Source organism: Hemiscyllium ocellatum, chromosome 17 (assembly GCF_020745735.1).
Source record: "Hemiscyllium ocellatum isolate sHemOce1 chromosome 17, sHemOce1.pat.X.cur, whole genome shotgun sequence".
Taxonomy (NCBI): Eukaryota; Metazoa; Chordata; class Chondrichthyes; order Orectolobiformes; family Hemiscylliidae; genus Hemiscyllium; species Hemiscyllium ocellatum.
This window is the reverse complement of record NC_083417.1, coordinates 62,372,085-62,389,624: the sequence shown is the minus strand read 5'-3', so window position 1 is coordinate 62,389,624 and position 17,540 is coordinate 62,372,085. Positions and strand designations below refer to the sequence as shown.

At 41.0% G+C, this 17,540-nt stretch overlaps 1 protein-coding gene across 1 annotated transcript in view; it reads left to right on the top strand.

Annotated features, from left to right (window-relative positions):
* Positions 1–16,806, top strand: part of ccdc113 (coiled-coil domain containing 113) — a 44,523-nt gene extending 27,717 nt beyond the window's left edge. The window contains exons 8-9 of the mRNA XM_060837515.1: positions 7,457–7,612; positions 16,732–16,806. Of these exons, the coding sequence (XP_060693498.1) occupies positions 7,457–7,612; positions 16,732–16,806 (231 nt within the window). The remainder of the gene's footprint in view (positions 1–7,456; positions 7,613–16,731) is intronic.
* The last annotated feature ends 734 nt before the right edge of the window (positions 16,807–17,540 follow it).

The window sequence follows — 17,540 nt, the reverse complement described above, 5'->3', positions numbered from 1 at the left end:
CCACAGCACAGGCAGGATGAACTTCTAACCCGCCCAGCACAGACCATTGCGATTTCCTGGTACTCTGGAAAGGTCATGGAGTCCCTGGAAATTGTGAAAAATCAACTTACCTGCGTTTTCGCCATACAGAGATGCCGAAGAAAGGAGGAGCAGCATCAGAGGCCAGGCCTGCGGCCCAGCCCTCAGGATCCTCAGACTCTATTACTTACCAGGCCCTGGTGAAGGAGCTCGCAAATTCTCGAGAGATGTTGGGTAAGCAGATAGAGGAGAAGCTGGCTCTGATCTCTGCCATGCTGCATGAGCAGTAGCTGGGAGACCTGGAAAAAAGGGCGGATGAGGTTGAACACAGTCACAGTGATGGAAGCTGATACCAGTTCCTCCAAGGATAGGATCCAAGCTCTGGAGATGCAGATCCATGATTTGTGTGACCAAGTGGATGATCTTGAGAACACAGTCAGAAGAAAAGATATTCAGATTGTTGGTCTGCCAGAGGGTAAGGAAGGTGAGCGGCCTGCAGAATTTATTGAGGACTGGTTACCAAAACTCCTTAACTTGGAAGCTGGAATGAGAGGCTTTAAGATCGAGAGGGCTCACTGGTCATGGCGCAGAGGTCAGGTCTGGGTCAGCGTCCATGTCCTCTCTTGATGTGGTTTCATCATTATAGAGAGAAGGAGAGAATCATGGAAGTTTCCCGAATCCAGGGGAAGGATCCGAAGACCCTAATGTGCAAGGGCTCTAAGATCATGTTCTTCTAGGACTTTTTAGTGGTGGCGATCCAGAAAAGAAAATCCTATGACAGTGTCAAAAGAAGACTGAAAGAGCTTGGGATCCAGTATTCTTTGAGGTATCCTGCAGGGCTCCGATCACCTTAGATGGACCTGTACATCTCTTTGACACGCCAGAGAAGACAAGAGACTTTGTGGACAAATTAAGCTAATCTGAACAATTTAGTATGCAAATAATAGTGTTGTTTCGGGATTTTTTTTCTTTTAAAAAACAGAGGAAGCCCGATTGGGGCTTTCTTTTCGTATTTTTTTTAATTGGTAATAATCTGGTTTAAACAATGTTTAGCAACAGTTGAAATATGTACTGTCAATTTCGAAGTTGTTATTTCAAAGGATGGGTGGGGTTTTTACCCCTTATTTCAAATTGCTGGTGTATTTTCTTTCTTTTCTGCTTGTTTATGTGGTGCGGCTCTAGCTGGGAGGAGGGAAAATGGTTGAGATGCTTGTTGCCTACTTACAAGCAGTTTATCCCCAGTCCAGGTATTTAAATACCCAGGCTGCAATCTTGGCAGCGAGATGGGAAATTGGGTTTTGGGATGGATAGTTGCCCTCTTTAGGCAGGGGATGAATTCCCCTATTCAGCACTGTTGATTCTTTATATGTAGGTTTGCTTTTTGGTTTTTGTTGTATATAATCTTTGATAGCTTTATAGTTTTGTTAACTGTAGTGGTTTTAGTTTATGTAGTTTTTATGTTTGGTGGATCTTGTGACACTAAGACTTGGTGAATTTGTGATTCGAGTTCCTCCTCTCTGGAATTTAAATGTTACTGCAGAATGTTATGGCTAATGACCTGATTAAATATTGTACCTGGAATAATAAGGGGAGCCACTCACCAATTAAGAGGAAGAAGGTACTTTTGAGTCTTAGAAAAGAGAAGGTGGATATTGCTTTGTTACAGCAGACACACTTGGATGATTGGGAGCATTTGAAACTATAGCAGATTGGCTTTGATCGGGTTTACTTCTCTTCTTTTAATACCAGAAGTAGGGGAGTGGCTATATTGGTTAGGAGGAATCTCCCATTTACGTTACTAGAGTGTGTTAAAGACACACACAGGAAGTTATAAACAGGGAAGAATATGGTATTTTAAGTGTTTATTGCCCTCCAGCTCATCTCTAAGACTGTTGCGTTAAGGCTGGAGACTGTGTTACCTTCTATTGTTAAAGAGGACCAGAGTAGGTTCCATAAAGGACTGCAGATCCTTCAATAATGTGAGGAGGCTGCTTAATGTAATTCAAGCATGTCAACAACAGTCATTACAAGGATTTCTCCAGATGCAGAGAAGGCATTTGACAGAGTTGAGTGGCCATACCTTTTCTACACACTGAAGCGGTTTGGTTATAAATGGGTAAAGGTTCTCTACAGAGATCCTCTTGCTGCAGTCATCACTAATGGGGTGCGATCAAGCAATTTAAACATTTTTAGGGGCAGCCAGCAGGGCTGTCCCCTTTTGCCACTGATTTTTGGATTGGTGATTGAACCATTGGCAGAGGCCACTCGTAGGGATCCCAATATATCAGCTCCAGAAGTGGGGTCAAAATTACATAAGATTTCATTGTATGCGGACGGTGTCCTTTTTTTGTCAAATCCAGCAGTTTTGGTGCTTTGCCTGATATAACGCATCAGTGCGTTTGGCGCTTTTTCGGGATACAAGATTAGTCTTGCAAGATCAGAGGCTTTGCCTATGGGTGGTCTTACAAAGGTGTTAGGTCTTGAGGGCAAATATCGATTCCCATTTAAGTGGTCACAGAGGGGTTTTGTGTGTTTGGGCATATTCATACTCCAGTTCTGAATTGGCTGTTCAAAGCTAATTTTGTTCAATTATTTGACAAAATCAAACAAGACCTTCAAAGATGGGAGGCGCTTCCAGTCTCGTGGTTGGGTTGGATAGTGCTTATTAAGATGAATATCCTCCCCCATTTGTTATACCCTATACGGATGCTTCCCCTGATTTTTGATAAGCAAACATTCAGGAGGCTGCATGGCTGGTTTACCTCTTTTATTTGGCATTGTAAGTGGCCCTTCATTAAATTAGCTGAACTGCAATTGCCTTACAGATTGGGGGGAATGGATCTCCCAGACATTAAAAGCTACCAGCTAAGCTCACTTTTTGGGCTTGTGGGGACCCTCTTTCAATATGGTTAGATAACGAAAACTCCCAGGCAAGGTGTCACCATACTAGCTTGCTGTTTTTGGACAAAATGGGGACAGTTAGGGAATATTACCAAAACCCAATGGTTATCAATACTGTGAAAACGTGAAGGGCAATTCGGCAGAAGGAAGGCAATATTGGCAAAACATTTTTTCTTACACCTTTAGTGGGTATGCCGGATTTTCAACTGGGGATGATAGATTCAGGATTCAAACAGTGGGCAACTAGGGGTGTGTCTTGCATGGGCAGTTTATTTGAGGGAGACACAATGATGTCCTTTGATCAGTTAGCACGGAAACACAAACTATCTAACAGGGACCTCTTTCGTTTTTTTCAAGTTAGGGATTTTATTCAAAAAAAGACTACACTTTGACTGATCTCTACAAATCTGACATAGAGAGGGAGTTGCTTAGTATTAAGAGTACACTTTCTGTCAGCACTTTACATCATCGGTTGGGGAGTGCCCCCTCACATGAGTTTGATCGACTCTGCAGGGTGTGAGAGAGAGACCCAGACTGTTGAGGTCTCCTCAGAGGCATGGGAAGATACTTGGGAAAATGCAAGAAAGATATCAATTTGCTTTACAGTTGAAGATTCTCCACAGGATCCACGTGACTCCCGAACTGTTAAATTTAAACCAGGAGTAACTTCAAGATGTCCCAAGTGCAGGGTCAGTACAGGCACTCTTACCCATTGTCTCTGGTCCTGTGATAGGCTTCAAACATACTGGAGCATTGTGGCGGGTGCAATAGAGAGGATTTTGTGTGTAAGGGTGGAGAAGTACCCGATCTCACTTCCTGGCCTGCACAGTATGCTCCCCGCAGAAGCGCACATGAACAAACTTTTAAAATTCCCACTTTCTGCAAGAAAGAATATCTTGCTAGGTTGGGTATCCGGAACCTCCTGGGCCTGTCGGGTTGACTGAAGATTGTTATGGAGATATACCCTTGAATAAAATCTGATTGAAGATTTGTAGCTCGGGTATCCGTTGTTGTGGTTCTGCTCGCCGAGCTGGAAGTTTTTGCTGCAAACGTTTCGTTCCCTGGCTAGGGAACATCATCAGTGCTGTTGGAGCCTCGTGTGAAGCGCTGCTTTGATGTTTCTTCCGGTATTTATAGTGGTTTGTTCTTGCCGCTTCCGGGTGTCAGTTTCAGCTGCAGTGATTTGTATGTGGGGTCCAGGTCGATGTGTCTGTTGATGGATGTTCTTGCCGTTTCCGGGTGTCAGTTTCAGCTGTAGTGGTTTGTATATGGTGTCCAGGTCAATGTGTCTGTTGATGGAGTTTGGGGATGAATGCCATGCTTCTAGGAATTCTCTGGCTGTTCTCTGTCTGGCTTGTCCTATGATAGTGGTGTTTTCCCAGTCAAATTCATGTTGCTGGTTGTCTGAGTGTATGGCTACTAGAGATAGCTGGTCGTGTCGTTTTGTGGCTAGCTGATGTTCATGGATGCGGATTGTTAGCTGTCTTCCTGTTTGTCCTATATAGTGTTTTGTGCAGTCCTTGCATGGTATTTTGTAAACTACGTTAGTTTGGCTCATGCTGGGTATTGGGTCCTTTGTTCTAGTAGTTTACAAAATACCATGCAAGGACTGCACAAAACACTATATAGGACAAACAGGAAGACAGCTAACAATCCGCATCCATGAACATCAGCTAGCCACAAAACGACACGACCAGCTATCTCTAGTAGCCATACACTCAGACAACCAGCAACATGAATTTGACTGGGAAAACACCACTATCATAGGACAAGCCAGACAGAGAACAGCCAGAGAATTCCTAGAAGCATGGCATTCATCCCCAAACTCCATCAACAGACACATTGACCTGGACACCATATACAAATCACTGCAGCTGAAACTGACACCCGGAAGCGGCAAGAACAAACCACTATAAATACCGGAAGAAACATCAAAGCAGCGCTTCACACGAGGCTCCAACAGCACTGATGATGTTCCCTAGCCAGGGAACGAAACGTTTGCAGCAAAAACTTCCAGCTTGGCGAGCAGAACCACAACATACCCTTGAATTTTCTCACAAGTATGGTACACTGCAAAACTGAGAGTTTTTATAAGACATGGCAGCCCTTTTTGGAATACCTGGACACAGAGTTATCTGCCACACTAACAAGGGCTTTTACATAATCATAACGATAGTGCCTTACGGGTCCAATATCCAGGGAGGAGGAACTGCAAATGTATTACTGTCTTGTTTGATTGAGTTGAGTTATTACTATTTGTTAGTTTGTTGTTGGTTATCATTTATTTGGTTAAATAGTTAGTTGGGTTTTTTAATATATATATATATTTATTTATACATTTGTACATGAGGGCAGGTTGAGTTTTTTAAACTCTTCTTTAGTGTTCTTTCTTTGTATTGTGTTGAATTGTATTGTTTTGTATTTGTTATAATATTCAAAAAATCTATTTTTGAATAAAATATATTTTTAAAAGATGTGTTGGCTGTAATGCACTTTAAGCACTGTCTTTAAAGCGCGATTTTTCTATAATGCGGAGTTATACAAGAATGCAACCATTGCGTTACAGAAGAACTGACTGTATTCCTTCTTATTAATTTTAATATTGAAAAAAACTGGTAGTGAAAAGAACTTTTGAAATCAACTAAACTATGGAGTTCTACAAATATATGTTGGTCTGCAAGCTATGTTACTCTTCCTAGTCACTCAACAACAACAGTTTGGTTTGGAGACAGAAAAATTTGGTCGATCCCTATTCTAGACACAAACACATAATCTTGGTTGACACTTCAGTGGAGTATTGAGTGAATAATACATTGTATTTAGAGGAGTGCTCCAGAACTTCACCATCCCAATTGATCCCTGACTGCAATGTCTTTCTTTTCTGAATTGTGTTGCCTGAAATCAGCTAACAGTATAAATGCATCCACCACATTTGCCCAAGACTGCAGACAGGGCTTCGGCTTAACATTGTGAGAAGTGCACTCCTCTAAATACAATGTATTATTCACTCAATACTCCACTGAAGTGTCAACCAAGATTATGTGTTTGTGTCTAGTATAGGGATCGACCAAATTTTTCTGTCTCCAAACCAAACTGTTGTTGTTGAGTGACTAGGAAGAGTAACATAGCTTGCAGACCAACATATATTTGTAGAACTCCATAGTTTAGTTGATTTCAAAAGTTCTTTTCACTACCAGTTTTTTTCAATACCCTCTCTTTCCTCCTGCAGCCATTTGCGTTTTACTAGTGTACACTCCCTTGGGTGACCAGTGTCTTGATACCTTGTGTTAATGGCCATACTGTTAGATTTAAGACTAGACGGGACAGTGAAAACAGTCAAAAGCCCTTTTGCCCAAAACACTGATTTTCCTGCTTCCCAGATGCTGCCTGACCTGCTGTGCTTTTCCAGCACCACACTTTTGACTCTAATCTCCCAGCATCTGCAGTCCTCACTTTTGCCTAGGAGAGTGAAAACAGATGATTCCACCTTTGGGAGATCATTACCTGACTTGATTGTTTCCTCATGCATTATCTGCACTGAGGCATTTGTGTCATTACTTGTTGCAGATCAATCAGAGGTACATAGATGACCTCTTAACTCTCTTTTGAAATGGCCACAAATCTCACCATAATCCATGTTACTCAAATCCTTAAAATACTGCCCCAATTTTTAAAGAATCATAGTGAAAGCTCATTATTCTGTATTTTCACAAATAATCCAGTGCCCACCAGATCAACCTTGCATGTTCAGAACTCAAACTGATCACTCTCCCACTCTGTCACATGCATGTTTTTTTTCTCTAGGGCTTTCTCATTGAGATCATTCTATTGATAAAATTCTTTTGTCTAAAAACTCACTCTTAACTGAAAAATGACAGCAAAATAGGAATTTATGAACAGGAGTAGGCCATTCAGCCTCTTAGCTGAAAATGTGTTGCTGGTTAAAAGGCCTGTTCCACCATTCAATGAGATCATCGTTGATCTGTGACTTAACTCTACATACCTTCCAGTGGTTCACATCCCTTAATATCTTTAACAAAACATTATCTATCTCAGATATAAAATTAACAACTGATTCAACATCCACTGACATTTATGGAAAAGAGTTCCAAATATCCACAAGCCTTTGTGTGTAACATCTCTCCTGAATGATCTGACCCTAATTCTCAGACTTATGCCCTTGGTCCTAGAATCCACAACCAATGAAAATAGTTTATCTTTATCTACACTGTCTTTTCTTGTACATCTTGAAAACTTCAATCAGATCACCCTTTTAAATTTTAGAGAGAATAGGCCTAGTTTGTATTATCTCTCTTCATAACTTAATACCTGAACTCCAGGTATCACTTTTTAAGCCTGCATTCTACTCCTTCCAAGGCCATTATATCCTTCCGAAGGTGTTGTACCAAGATTTACTCACAGAACTCCAAGTGGTGTCTCACCAGGGTGTTTTTAATAACTGCAAAAACTGTTTGCAAGAGTTAAAGTTCAGCTGAGTTTTTATTATATAACTTGGTTCTTTGTTTTTCATCTACAGGATAAAGCCAAAGTAGAGGAGCTAAACAGAAAGTTTCGTGATGACATTTCTAATTACAGAGTTCCAGATGTCCTTGAATATGTGCGTGAGACATGGAATCGCTTTGACCTCGAGAAGAAAGTGAAAACCTGGGAACGTAAGGTGGATATTGCAGAGGTAAGTGTCACTATGCCTGGGTCTGCAAATTAGTGAGAGGCAATGCAATTGTCAAAGGCTACGCATTTGTATACAAAGGATGGTTGGTGATGAGATGTCAGGTTCTGAAGAGTTATCTCACAGATGAGTGTAATAAATCCCCAAGCCCAGACGGTTTTCAGTTTAGGATCCTTCAATGCTTGATGGAGAGGGAGAAACCATGGACTTAGGAACAGTTGGAAACACTGTTGAAGATGTGAGTACATTTTGCTCCCACACTGCTGTGAGTTTACAACTTTCATATGGTCTATGTGCTTGCTCAGGACCATCACATCTACTTGGACTTTATATGTCACTGGGCCTGACTCATTTATGCCTCTTACACACGCAGGTCTATTCCCTTGGTTCCTACGCCAAACTTGTTCCCCTGAAGTAAACTGTCTCTCTTGCATAGCAAAGTCTTGTGTCCAGCACTAGCAATCATGATGCAACTTCATCCTCATCCACAAGGCATGAAGGTCAGATTTAACCTTGTGCAGAGTCTTCTTCTCATTAGCAACTCTGCTAAAGCTATCTCTGTAGTTGCATGAGAGGTGGTCCTATAATCCATTGGTCCAGCAGAAACAGCAGTCCACACTTTGAGGGCAGGATTAAAGAAACAGCCTACAGCCTCACTAAATACCAAACTGTCCTGGTTCCTGTTTGATTATAGGACCCCGCCTCATGCAACTACAGGAATAGTGTCAATGCCAGACACAAGACTTTGCTAAGCCGGAGAGACAATTTAATTCAGGGCATGAAGTTTGTTGTAGAAGCCTAGGGAATGGCCCTGCATGGGTAAGAGGCATGGTTGATACAAGGTCATGCCATATAAAGTTTGGGTAAGTGCATGGCCCTGAACAAGCACATGGACCATGTGAAAGTTGCAAATTCGTAAACAGTGCAGGAGCAAAACGTGCCTGGAGCTTCAACTGCCTTTCTGTCTGTTTTGAAATTCATGGGTTCTCTCCCTCCATCAAACGTTAAAGAAACCACAGAAACTGAGATGGACATGGTGGCTCTTACCACAGTCTTTGCCACCCGTAGAGGGGAATGAATATTCCCTGAGATGTTCCAGATGCAAGAAGTGAGATACTGTATGTTACACATTACCCATATCAGAGACATAGTTAGCAGATTCTGATCTGGTGCTGAAATGCCCCAGGAGGACCTACAAGAAAAGAACCAGCCTATGTCCTCAGCCTCAGAGGAGGATGGATGCTGTGATTGTAACGAGGTTAGCCAGGTGGACCTCAGAGAATATGAGACTCCCTATTAATCTGGTCCAATCAGGGAGCCCTGGCAGATAAGAGGTTCTATTCACTCTGAGAGCTGGCTGTGAGGAAGCTGGATCAGTACCAAGGACTTTCTGTGTGTAAATAAAGTGACTTGGTGACAGGTTACTGGCCTCTGTGAAGTTATTTCCAAACTGCTGCAACCATGTGCTGTAGATAGACCCTCAATGCTGTTAGGGCGGGAATTCGAGGATTTTGACTAGTCAAAAAGAAAAGATTAATTTTTTTCAACATTTCAGTTACAGAGTATCAGCCAGGCAGGGTAAAGCCTCATATTTATGGGATAAAACATCAGCTAGAAATGCAAAAATGTTATAATGCAGTTTCGTGCTAAATTAGATAGAGCTAGACCAGATTTAGCAACTCAGTACTGAACATCCATGCGGTGCTGTGGACCATCAGAAGCAGCAGGACTGTACTCCAAAACAGTCTGCAACCTCATAGTTGAGCATATCTCTCACTCCCATTCCTACCAAGCCAGGGAACCAATCTGGGTTCAATGAAGACTGCAGGAGGACATGTCAAGAGCAGTACCCTGACATGTCTAAAAATGGGGTGTCAACCTAGTGAAGCTACAAAACAGGACTACTTATGAAACAAACTGCATAACCAGAGATAAGTAATTGCACAATCAATGGATTGGATCTAAGCTCTGCAGTTCTGCCATATCTGATAGTGAATGTTGGTGGACAACTAAACAACTCATTGGAAAAAAAAAGGCTCCATGATCATCCCATCCCCAATAATGGGGAAACCAGCACATCAATGCAAAAGATAAAGCTGAAGCATTCGCAATAATTTTCAGCCAGAAGGGCTGGGTGAATAATCCATTGCACCCCCCCCCCCCCCCCCCCCCCCCCCCCGGATACTGCAAAGAGCCTGCAAATTCCCCTCACATCCACTCACTGTCTGGACATGGAAACAAATTGTTATTCCTTCACTGTAGTTGGGTCAACATCTTGGAACTTCCTCCAGGATGACATTGTGGGTATACCTACAAGTGGCTGGTAGCAATTCAAAAAGGCACCTCACCACCACCTTCTCAAGGATAATTATTGGCCTTGCCAGTGATATCTGCATCGCATGAATGAATTTTTTTTGAAAGATAGGACAGGGCTACCTGTAGATAAATGTAGATATTTTAAATAATCTGTTCAGATATGCTATGACACACTTCTGAAGCAGTTGAACCCAGGCCTCTTCACCCAGAGGTAAGGACACTACCAATGTGCCACAAGAGTTCCCAGGCTCCCACATGTAAGGCTACTCCCATTTCTTTATTCTGCAATGTTAGGCAAGAGTACCTATGCAATGGCGTATGCTCACAGTGATATCCAACAGCTATCCCATTATCGAGTCAGTATGAAAAGGCTAATGAATCACTTTGACATCTATTAGTTGTCTAAATAATGGCAGTGAGAGAAATATCCTCATCACGTAGTATCATCTAGCTGTCAAACACTCCCATTTTAATGGATGTGGGTTGGATGTCTCATTTATGTGAAGCACCAGCAGGCCATCGTTTAAAGGTTTGATCATTACGTGTTTTAACTTAATGCCGTTATTGTTACAGCACATTTCCTTTTTTTTCCAAGGAGTTATGTTGACTATTTCACCTTTATAGTGGGTTATATTTATGATCAACACAGAACCTTGCATTGTGCTAAATAATGACAAGTAGGATAAAAGTGACTTTATAAATGGTTTTACACAGTTACAGCTAAAAAAGAACTCCTTTGATTTTATACCAGGGACACAGTTAACTCCATTCATCCAGTTTTCTTTTGTGATCAATGTTTGTACACATTGTACAGTGAAGAAATTCCATGTATCATTGATGAGTGGGCAGACTCTTTTTGAAGTTTTAATGTGGCTGCAGCCTGTAAATTGATAAATTAATCGCTAACTGCTGATCGAAGGATATGTTTTTGAGGAAAATAACTGATGCCTTAATGTTAAGCTGCAGACTTTCCTCAGTTTAAGACACAGTTTATTTTGTTTGTGATATTGTAATTTATAAAATTAAATTGCTGGCATATGTCATCACATGAGGAAACCTACTAAATTACTTTGAATCCACAAATCTTGTGGATAATAACATGGGTAACAATGAACAAGTACCCTTCAGAAAGTCCAACCCAGAAGGACCAGTAAACTCATGTAAGGGTGTGGAAAAGGTTCAAGAAAAAAACTTGGTTTTAAAAGCTAAGGAAGACTGTAAATTAGGGGGTAGGGTTATTACTGATGTCACTCTTACAGAGTATTTCTGATACTTTGTGTTTTTATTACTGATTTCCAGCATCTGATGTATTTTGCTTTTATGTTAGGGTCATTGCAGTTTGTTAGATCATCCTTCTAACAAATTATTGCTGCATGTGTCCACATAATAAGTCACTACGCTTCAAACTAATTTACTGTCTCTGAGGATCATTAAAGCACATCTGAGCAAGTCCTTTTCTGAGATGTATACTAAAGTGCTCTGGCCTTTCGAAAATGTAACATTGATAAATTAGTAAAACAATATTGGTGAAATACGCTAAGGGATTGGAACACAAAGAAGATAGAACAGGCAATAAGAAAGGGATTCTGCCAGAAAGAGTAAGGAAGAATGAGAAATAGTTGAGGACAGAATGATATGGAGCTGGGAAATGTTACAGTTGGACCTTTTTAATAACATGAGAGGCCAAACATCAATGGTGAGAAAGCTTCCTGCAATTCAGTTGGAGGTGGGAATAGACCCTGGGAGAAATTTGCTCACTCGTGGCGACTTGTTGATTTGATTCATTATTGATAGCACTTAATCTCATTGAATCTCATCCTTCAAAATGTTGTGGGCTTCTCACCAATCCATAAGCCATGGGCTGAACCCATATCAATTGGACTAAATTATGCCCATGGGTTTTAATATTTATGGTTATGTGCAAAATGAGCTTTAATTATCTGGCTGCCCTTATGACAATTGTTGATTTCCATTGGCTGCAGAGCAAATAAGAAAGACAGCTATGTTACAAGACAGATGTTTGGCCTCTTGAGCCTGCTCCACCATTTAATAAGACCATGGCTAATCTGTCTGCATTTCAAATCCCACATTCCTATATATTTTCGAGAACATTTGTTGCTATTGCCTAAGAAAAATCCAGCTGCTGCCACCTTAAAAGTATGCAATAACACCACCTCCACTGATGTGTGAGGCAGAGAGTTCCAAAGTTGCACAACACTCAGAGAAAAATCTCATCTTTGTTCTAAAGTTGCGAGCCTATTGTTAAAATAGTGTCTGTCGTTCTGGACTCACCCACAACAGGAAACATCATTTCCAACATCATTTCCAAATCTACCTTGTTGAGACAGTATTTATATTTTTTAAACAGGTTAGCCCTCACTGTTCTAAACGCCAGAGAAAATGAGTCTAGTTTCTGCAACCTTACAAGACAAGTTGCTCATTCACGTATCAATTTCCAGTGTATTTACATCCTTTCTTAAATAAGAAGACCAAAACTGCACATGTGTTAAGATAAGGTCTTACCAAAGCTATATTACTGACATATAACATCCTTACCTTTCCAGTTCTTCAAATAATAAAGGATAGCATTCCATTAGTTTTCTTAATTATTTGATGTATCTGCATTTTAACTTCTTGTGATTCATGTCCTAGAAAACCAAAAAAGCTTGGAAAACCTTGGAATTCTTCAGTCTGAGGATAGGTAGTCCACTAATATCCAATAGAAGCCCAATGGCCTCCACAGTTAGCTCAACTATACCTCCTCCCATCCTGCTTCATGCAAGAGTTCCTTTCTGTTTCCCAATTTCTCCAGCTTTGTTGCATCTTTTCTGACAATGCCACCTTCCACTAGGCTGCTTCTGACATGACTCTCTTTGTTATAGTTGACACGACCTTCAGCCTTGTCTAATCTATTTCGTGCTCTTCTACACTCACCCGTTCCCTTTCTTCCCTTGTCCTTACTTTCTACCCCAAATAGTCTCTGCATTACATGGATCGTCTCCTGACATTTCCACTATTCTCACCAGAATGCAACCACCAAATACATCATCCCCTCCCCTGCACCGTCAGCATTTCAAAGGGATCATTCCCTCCATGACACACTGGTCTATTCCTCCATTACTTCAAACTGTCCTTTTGCTCCCCCCATTGAATGGCTTCCTGCACCATGGTATCATGGTCAGTTAGCTCATTTGCTTTGCAGCCCTCAGTCTCATTCAACAAACTGAAAAAGTTCAAATCTGTTGGACAATTTCAAGGGGTAAGTTACTCGGCTCACTCACAATCACCCCACATCTGTCACTGACCATTGGCCAAATCAGATGACCCTCTTCTAAAGGGTATGGCTGCCTCCTGGAATAAAGTGTCCAGTAACTTTTCCCTTCATAGATTAGGGTCACATCTATAGATTGGCCTTAGGCCGGCTAAGTATAAAGCAGAGTTCTTGTAACTGCAGACATGTTTATCTTGGATCAAACTGGTATTCAGATGTCCCAAGTCCTACGGTCACAGCAGATTGACTGCCTGGCGTTTTTATTATGCGTTAATTAATCATTAACGACAGCTCATTTTTTTGTCTCGCAATAAAACTAAAACTATCTTGTGTTTTGTTCAAACACAATATTGTACAATTCTCAAATAGGATTTTGTTTAAAGCATTTATGTAATAAAATCTCCTGTAATGAGATGTTCCATGAAGTTAACTTTGTCAACTAAAAGTGTTACCCTTTATTTTGAAAAAGTAAAAACTCACTCCACAGTGTCACAAATAAAAGGAGGAAAAGGGAGACTTCTGTGTAAGTCAGGAAAATAGTGAGTTGCACAAAGATTATGCAGAAACTGAACAGATAGTTGCAGGAAAGGTGGTACAATATTTTGAGATTTATGTAGTCAATTAACACATTTCTTTAAATATCTTTTTCCAGCTTGCACATAAAACGTATAGTAAAACCTGGGAGAGCATAAAAATGTACAATGATCAGGATCAGAACTTAAATAAAACCAACACAGTGACCAGGATATGAAGAAATTCTGGAACTAGAACTTACCACAAACTCAACTAAGTATCATTCACCTGAATAGAAAGGGAAAGTTTCCTTAGAATGAAAAATTAATTTAACCTAACTGCAAAAGAAGTCATGTGTTATGCTGACAGACTGATTGAATTACTATTTCAAATAAATAAAACCAGCCTTTGATGCTTTGTTCTGTTGCCTTATTGATGTTATCAACTAACAGTGGAAATTGTTAACCTGACAATATGACAAAATGTTGTAATATGCTGTTCTCTTTATGTGGGTTCCTTCTCAATAAACACATTCCAATGTTCTGTAAGAATAAGGAATTACTTCCGAGCAAAACCATATTACTACACTCTAGGAATCTGGATCAGTGGTGCTGGAAGAGCACAGCAGTTCAGGCAGCATCCAAAGTGCAGCGATACCTAATAAGTGAGAATACTGGATATATTCCCAGCAAAGTCAAGTCACTGTGCAATAAAAATTTGCATATCATTGTCAGTTTTGCTTGAGTTCAAGATTGGTCAAATGAAACAAAAAATAATTTAAAAAAATCCAGTTAAGGCCAAATAAATATTCATAGGCATGGTCTGGCACACTCCCATCAAAAAAAGTTGCATATGGATTAATCTTGATAGTTGGAAGGGGCAGATGTCTTGAAAAAACAAGATAACCTGAAAATGTGTCTTCAGGCTGAAAATAGGTGTTTGAGAAGTAACCTGGCTTTCCTCTGCGCAAGCTTTAATCATCTTTGAAATTAATGAAAGTGAAAATATTTTCAAATATTCTTATCAAGAAAATGATGGCATTGACACCAAATTCTGAAGGAGAGCTGACTGAGTTGATTGCTCTTTGTCAAAGCTTTTTAGTCTATTCAGAAACATTTTCATTTGTGAAATCCTTTCCAGTTAGATTTTAAGATTTCAATACCTAAAGCCAAGATCATACTTCTTTGGAGGACATAACTTTTTTTTAAGTCATCAAATATAGGAACAGCAAATTAATACCTTTCTATCTGGACAAGTGACCAATTTACTCCTTTTGAACCATGTTTGCTTTTTGTTCAGTTGCATTATGCTGTCTAGGCCATTATGAATAACTATTATAAATATTGCTGAGGATCTTGTGTTTGTTTTTGGATTGTCTTAATTGCTGTACAGTTATGTGCCAGTTTTCACTGCACTAATATTAACACATGTCATGTTATTCATGACTCATATGGACTCTATCTTAAAGTGGAAGCTATTTCCTAGATTGGGACAGAAAGATCAACTTTAATATAACTTGTCACTGGTTCAAGAACCATTACACTTTCTCACCTTTGTGCTGTGATGCCACATCCATCCTACCAAGAGGACTGCTTGCAAGACTACTGTCATCCCATAATCCAGACCGACACTACTGTTTGGCAATATATCCTGCAATATCAGATGTGACATCTTTTAGATGAGAAGTTAAATCAAGGAGTCTGTTAATTCTGGTAGCTCTTGTAGACATTTCAAAGCAGTGTGGGTGCAAGTGATGCCTTATTCAGCATGAATAAAACAGGATTAACTAGCAAATATGAATTTGCTTTTAGAGTGACCTTGTGCACAAAACATGTGTTACATTTGTCCATATAAGTCAATAATTGTATATGCAATGCTTGAAGAGGTCTCATGATGAAATTTTTTTTAAAAATTACCTGTATGAATAACTCGTTAACATGTGGTGGAATCAAGCTCAACCCATCACTTCAAATAAGATGGACAACCTTACATTTGAAACTAGGGGGAATTGAAGTAGCAATCTTTTGTCAGTTGTACAAACTCATTAGGTATGACTTGCACAACTAATAAAACTTGGGAAGGACTGGAAGGGATGTGAGCAAAGGACCTCAGACAACCAAATTTCTGGAGTATTCAGACTGTATTGGCAGAATGATGCAAGGCCAATGATGGAATTGACTGCTGGAATCTGCATTTACGGTTTCATAGGAAAAGCCTTGAGCATGATGTGAAGAATGAGACTTGACAGCTGCTGAGCTGACTGGATCCAACAATATACAGCTTTTCCAATAAACACCATGTCTGCTTTCTCCACAGTGCACAAACAGTACCGTTGTTCCTGACGGGATTTATTAGAATAACCAGACCAATCCTAAGATCTAATTGCATAAGAAAAAGAAGCACGTGTGGAAGATAAAGCACTGCATTTCCTTCAGATATTATCAAGACTTTACGTTTTGATGAAAGTGCAAGTTGAAAGCATTTACTTTCATACTTTGCTGAAAACTGGTCAAGTAAAGCTGTCTACGAAAGACTCCTGTAAAAGATTGCATCTGCAGGGACGGCTTGTGACATCTGTGACCATAATATTGCCCTTTAGGAAACTACCATCTTTACCCCTGATCGAGTCTAAGTGTGGCTCGAGATCCGACATGATTGACTCTTCTGGGGATTAAATCCTGGCCTCGCCGGCGTCGGCCACATCCCAGGAATTAATGTATTTTTACAAGTTGATAGTCAAACCTCTTTGACCCCACTATGAATGCACTTTCATTGACCGTCAAATCCGGGAGTTGGGAGGGAAGCTTGAACACAAAGGCAGGGATGTGAGCCACAAGATTTCCAATCTCCAGGGGATTATTCAGGAGATGAAGGAATCGTATTTTTGAAAATTGACTAGAGCTTCCGTTGACAGAGGCGCCGCACTGACATGGAAATGACTAAACTTATTAAAATACTGGGCTCTGTATCTGAGTCTTCTGTGTTAAACTCATGTTCTCTTTTACCTCTGTGTTTCCTCAAGTTCAGGAAGGATGAAGTGAACACTAAGGAGGGGACTGTAGCGACTCGGGAGCTGCCGCCTCACGGTGAGCGGTGACAAAGTAACCAGGGTATCCAGGCAACGCTGGCCGCTACCGGGTTGCTTGGTAACTGTTGCGCGCGCTCTCTCAGGGACAGGGAGAGGGTGGCCGCGGCTGCAGTGCCCGCGGGACTGACTCGTGCAGCCTTTCCTGCACCCTGATGTCGAAGGATGTGGCCAATGGCGACAGAGGGGGAGAGGGGAGCAAATCCTGCAAGACCAGGTCCATCGGGGAATTAGTCCTGCCCGGGGCCCCTGTGCGTGAGGCGAGGCATGTGAAGCAAGCGTCGAAGGCAATCCCGGTCAAACAGAGGAAGCAGGAAGGGCTGAAGCGGACCAGTGTGGCTGTGCTGAAGTACAACCCAGGCTTAGCCAAATCTCGCCAAACCGACAAACGCAAGGGTTCCTTCAAGAAAAACTCCTCCAAAGATACTGGCGAGTCTCCGCTCTGGAGCAATGTACACGGTGGCACAGGTAGGCAACATTCAATGGCAGGACAGGGGTGCAGCACACACTCTAGATGGAGACGAGGGTGGGGGAGAGAGGGACAAGAGAGGTACTAATTGGTGAATATTTCACGGGAAAACCTCCATGTATATGTGTGAGACAGAGGGATGGGAATGAGAACATCGTCTCTGTAAAACATGAACCCTAGGAAAGGCAGTGGGAAACAATCAATTAGGAAAAGCGTAGCAACAGAGGGATCGCTGTTAAATAATCGCAAAGGGAAAGAACAAAAAGCGTTTGACATT